At 45.2% G+C, this 5,615-nt stretch overlaps 1 protein-coding gene across 1 annotated transcript; it reads left to right on the top strand.

Annotated features, from left to right (window-relative positions):
- The first annotated feature begins 766 nt into the window (after positions 1–766).
- On the top strand, positions 767–5,124 carry LOC112106459 (cytochrome b-c1 complex subunit Rieske, mitochondrial). Its single transcript, XM_024199723.3, has 2 exons — positions 767–1,050; positions 4,336–5,124. The coding sequence occupies exons 1-2, from the start codon at positions 840–842 to the stop codon at positions 4,944–4,946; spliced, it is 822 nt and encodes a 273-aa protein (XP_024055491.2). The 5' UTR covers positions 767–839; the 3' UTR covers positions 4,947–5,124.
- The last annotated feature ends 491 nt before the right edge of the window (positions 5,125–5,615 follow it).

Raw genomic sequence — 5,615 nt, 5'->3', positions numbered from 1 at the left:
AGCAGGTATACTTAATTTTGCCAGATGAGATGAATGGACTAGATCAGGGGTTCTCAACCTTTTTCTTTCTGAGGCCCCACAACATGCACTAAAAACTTCAGGGCCCACAACTACTATTTTTCTGGATATAAGAGCCAGGGCCAGCGTTAGGGGGTAGCAAGCAGGGCAGTCCCCGGGGCCCCATACCACAGGGGACCCTGCGAAGCTAAGTTGCTCAGGCTCTGGCTTCAGCCACGGGTGGCGGGGTTTGGATCACCAGGCTTCAGCCCCAGGTGGTGGGGCTTCGACTTTCTGCCTTTGGCCCCAAGTCTAATGCCAGCCCTGCTTGGCAGACCCCCTGAAACCTGCTGGCAGCCCCCCAGTGGGCCCCGGACCCCTGGTTGAGAACCAGTGGACTAGATGACCCATGGGGGGCCCTGCCAACCCTACATTTCTGTGATTCTGGCATGCTGAGGTGACATGTCATTTTCGGTGCACTGTCTCATTTTTATAAGGCCCCATGTGACCTCACGCATTACGTGGCATGATGTCACTGGCACGCAGTGGTGTTCTGAATGACATCACCGGGCCGCACGGGCAGTGCCCAAGGTGACACAGCGTGGCATGGAGCCTAGGAGGCCGCTACGCAGCAGAACCCCAGGCTGGAGGGCGGGGGACAGAGCCGAACCTGCGCACCGATCCGGATGCCTGGGTGACGGCCCCGCCCCCGCCGAGGGGGCGGGGCGTACGCACGTACGTACGTGCAGGAGGCGGGGCACGGCGTCCGCGCGGCGCCACGGCTACCGGGAGGTTGCGCCCGGGAGTGCCTGAGGTGATTCGCTCGAGACGCAGTCGCCGCCATGTTGTCCGTGGCCGCCCGCGCCGGCCCCTTGGCTCCGTACCTGTCGGCCGCGGCGCACGCCGTGCCGGGCCCGCTGAAGCCGCTGGTGCCGGGGCTGGTGCTGCAGGCCGAGAAGCTGCCGCTGGACCCGAAGGGCCCTGTGCTGTGCCGGGAATCGCTGAGCGGCCGAGCGCCCCGCGGAGGCCTCGTCGCCACCGCCAGCCTCAACGGTGCGGGACAGGGGTGGGGGCAGCCTGGGGACGGGGCGCTGAGATGGGTCTGGTGGAGCCGCAGGGTGGGGAGTGGTGCTGGGGCCTGTGGGCCTTGCTGCCATGGGGAGCAGCGCTCCGGTCACTGCGGCGCCGGGTGATGGGGGGAGGGAGCCAGCCCGGGAGGAGACTCGCACCACCAGCGGCCCCCAGCCTCAGGTCACTGTGTGCGAGGGGAATGGGCCAGGCCTGCGTCTGGCCCCTCTGCATCCGCACGTCAGGGTTGGCTAGGCCTTGGGGGTGACCTTGGAGGCTGGGGCTGCACTTCTCATGCTCGGGTTTCTTCTGCAGCTCAGCTGTGAGTTCCTGACTCTGATCTGCCCCCCGGAAGTGTGTGTGTCTATCCCCAGCGGCGGAAATCTTTTCAGCCCACATAGGCTCAGGTGCAGGGGTGCTGTAAATCTCCCCTGTGTGCGGGACTGAGGGAGACTGGGAAACGTGAACAGTTTGAGTGTTTTCCATACTTGAGGAAGTAATTGAATCTAATCCAGTGCAAACTGCGTGATCACAAGCAGTGATTTTAGACAAGAGTTTGTGCTTGACTCCTTGGTAGGTACGCTGGGCAGGATTTCACTTCACCGCTCCAGAATGGGGAGAGAACAGAAAACACTGCATGTACATGTTAATAGTATTTAATTGTGTTAACTACAAGTGAAGGACTACATCTGAGACCAAAAGTGAGGGGGTTCTTTATAGTTACAAAAACAACAGTTTTAATCTTGCAAGGAGACTCATGCTATCAGCCTCACTGTTGTCCAGTTCATGCAGTGTTTTGCAATTGTATGTGCAATGGTACTGACAGAGTAGTTCCTGTTTGTATAGTGGATGAGTTTACAGGACTTAATTTTCAAACTTAGCAAAGTCAGCTCTCCATGCAAAACTTCAGTATAACCCCTTTTCCAATAACACTATCCATGTTCCAGTTTTTAAAACTGAATGTATTTATTCCATTTTCCTATATCAAAAAAACATGGGCTAACATGTTAGTGCATAAATATGGAGACAGTGGGCTTGCAGAAGTATTGACCAACTGACATGTTAAATGCCACTTGAGTCAATGTAAACAAGGCCAAGTCTTGTTTAACATCAGGTTGAGGATGTTTCTCAAGGTCCAAGCATTAACCTAGTTTCTAGGAAAGGCAAGGCAATGAGGGTATAAGCCTGCACAAAATGGACAGAATAGTTTCTCTCAGCTTCCAGATTGCCTTTGCTTGATTTAGTTAATAACATTTGTATTGTAAATGGAACAGTTGCAGCTGCACTTAAAGTGGCCACTGAATGTGTGTGTTGGGGGGGAGGGAGCGTCTCAAGTTCTGAGTGACCAACTTGAGACTGTTTTGGCTTGATTTTCAGAGGAGCAGAGTACCTGCACCTCATCTTGGGTGCAAATCAACCTCAGCCTCAGTTTTTGAGACCAGAAATTGCACTTAGAATTTTGGCCTTTATCTGATGTAATTGAGATACAAACATAGAACTCTACACTACAATTTTCAGAGTCACATTCCAGCGTAAGAACCCCACTTTAAAATCCTTAATTCAAACTGGCTTGTGTGCTGCTACGTTGGACAGAAGTCCTCAAAATCTCCCACTTCAGTGACATGTAGTAATAGCTTTCACTGTGTGGTCTCACAGTTTACACAGATGTTGGGAACTACTATTCCTTGTGGAAAGATGCTTTTGTAGTGATTACAATTACACAAATATTTGAGGCTGACATTCTACTACAAAATGCACATCCTGTCAATAATTTGACTACTTGCAGTGCAAGTAATAGGAAACAGTTTATTCTCAACGCTATACACTTCTCCATTGAAAGGAGAACACAACATTTTTAAGCTTAAAACTGTGTTGCATCATTACATCCTTAGGGGGTGTAAACTCTAAGATCAAGAGTTAAACAGAAAAGTAAATTAATAATACTTGCTATCATAGAATTTTAAAAATCACTGCTTAATTTCTCTGCAATTAAAGACAGAGAAAATGGCTGCTTTTTGCAAAGTTCCTTGTAAATAGATGCACTTTATAGTCTCCATTAGTTCTATCTTGGTGCAGTCCTTGCATGATCATTTCCTTTGCACATAATGTCCTTATAAATCCTTTGAGGGGACACGTCTGTTAACTTTCCATGTTATTGATGGGAATTTCTAGAAAAAAATGAAACATGCAATGTAAAGCTAAATATCTCAGTACACAACAGAATCTTGGCAGGTAGCGTTTTCGGTCTTTAAATCGATATTTACTTTATTCTTTAACTGAGTATCAGTTTTTGTTAAGACAAATAGCATTCACCTTTTCTGAAAAAACTACCACATACGTTTGCATTAGTCCTGACCCAGTGGACCATTTTGGCATAATTGTGAAACTGGGAATCCAACCAGTAAAATTTGGCACTGGAATATGAATACAAGACCTTAGGGAAACGTCTTAAATGTGTGCTGTAATCCAGCAAACACATGCATGCTTATCTCTAGACACTCTTGAGTGGTTCCATTGAAGTCAGAGTAAAGTACATGTATAAATATTTGCCGGTTCACGGCCTAAATGCTTTTTTAAATCCATGTTTCTTAATCCCAGTGTTTCTGGGGAGCTTTAAAATGGAAAAAAATCTCACTTTAAAAATTTCTTAGTCTTCCCTCCCTGCTGCCCCTGGTATTCTTCAGATTCAGTGTAGAACGTTAACATGTATAATAGGCCACCATGTAACCTACTACTGTCTCCAAAAAAAAAAAAAAAAAAAAAGATTTTAAAGTTTTAAATTTGGGGTAAGCCATCGCTCATAAGCAGTCTTTCAATAAGAAAAGTATGGAAGGGAAGATTTGGCAAGGAAACAGATTTCAAGCTTTTAAGAGGTTATAGAATTTTAAAATGTCCTTTAACATTGCTGTTGTGCCAGGGCTCTTTAAATCATTACATAGCCCAGTTGTGAATATAATACAATCTGGAGTTTTTCTTTTTAGACAGACTTGGCTTATAGTGTCAGATATTGGTGGGGGTGGTGGAGGTCACATGATAGAAACTGGTTAAGTTTCCCAAATGGTTTTATACTACCACAACAGGGTGGTAACTATTACTTTCTAACAATATGCAGTTATCAGATTTACTGTTTACAGAAAGTATTATGGACCTCTTTCCAGTTTCACCTTGAATTCCTGGAAACAAAACAAAAAAAAGCTTCATAGTCAATATGGTATTAGGTTTTTATTATGAAGATGCTTGCAGTTAATAGTATTTACCTTTTTGTTGCAGCTCCAGCTAGCGTTCGGTACATCCACAATGATGTCACAGTACCTGACTTCTCTGACTACCGTCGCCCAGATGTGTTAGATAAAACAAAATCTTCTCAAGATAGCAGCGATGCTAGGAAAGGGTTTTCCTATCTTCTGACCGCAACAACATGTGTAGCCACTGCATATGCTGCTAAGAATGTTGTCACCCAGTTTGTTTCCAGCATGAGTGCTTCTGCTGATGTGTTGGCAATGTCAAAAATTGAGATCAAGTTGTCTGAAATTCCAGAAGGCAAGAATATGGCTTTCAAGTGGAGAGGGAAACCCCTTTTTGTGCGTCACAGAACCCAGAAGGAGATTAATCAGGAAGCTGAAGTACAATTGACTGAACTAAGAGATCCACAGCATGATTTAGACAGAGTAAAAAAACCAGAATGGGTTATACTGGTAGGTGTCTGTACTCATCTTGGTTGTGTACCCATTGCAAATGCTGGAGATTTTGGTGGTTATTATTGTCCTTGCCATGGGTCGCACTATGATGCATCTGGCAGAATTAGAAAAGGTCCTGCTCCAGCCAACCTTGAGGTTCCATATTATGAATTTGCTTCTGATGACTTAGTTATTGTTGGTTAAATAGCTGGACATTTGTCTGCTCATCTTTTGCTGTATGAACATTGTGAAAAAGGGTTAATATTCTGGTGTGGTATAAAACTAAATGATCCTAAAAATGTACCTAACTGTCTAAAGTCACTCATACCAAGAAGTATGCTTAAATGCTTCCCAATAAAGAATCAAACTGAGTGATCTGTCATTTACTTGCTGTTATAAAATGCTGTTAGTGTCTAATTACTGAAGAAATCTGATGGCGGTACCTAATAAAAAAGTTATGGATGCCCTGTAATATGTATGGGGTGATGTAGCATTGGAACAGAAAACTTAGGTCAGAATTTTCCATACTTATCCCTAGCCACTCTCCAGAAAACCCTTGCATACTATAAGAGGAAAATCTGACCTGGGAACAACTCAGTTGTTTAGGGAACAGATAAAGACTAATCTTTAAGAGGCAAACTTTAAAAAAAAAAAAAAAAATATCCCTACTCATAATTACAGACATGTTATTTTAGTTTGAAATATCTTGCTTTCTACAGCAGTCTCCAAACTTTTTTGATCGCACACCCCATCAGTAAAAAAAACTTTGAGCACGCACCCTCTGACGCACACCCCCAAGGATCCTCTTGCGCGCATCCCACTTTGGATACCACTGTTCTACAGCAGTATACATGGGTTTTGACTTTGATGGTA

This window comes from Terrapene carolina, unplaced genomic scaffold (assembly GCF_002925995.2).
Source record: "Terrapene carolina triunguis isolate 2854851 unplaced genomic scaffold, T_m_triunguis-2.0 Scaffold130, whole genome shotgun sequence".
Classification (NCBI taxonomy): Eukaryota; Metazoa; Chordata; order Testudines; family Emydidae; genus Terrapene; species Terrapene triunguis.
This window is presented reverse-complemented; position numbering and strand designations above follow the sequence as displayed.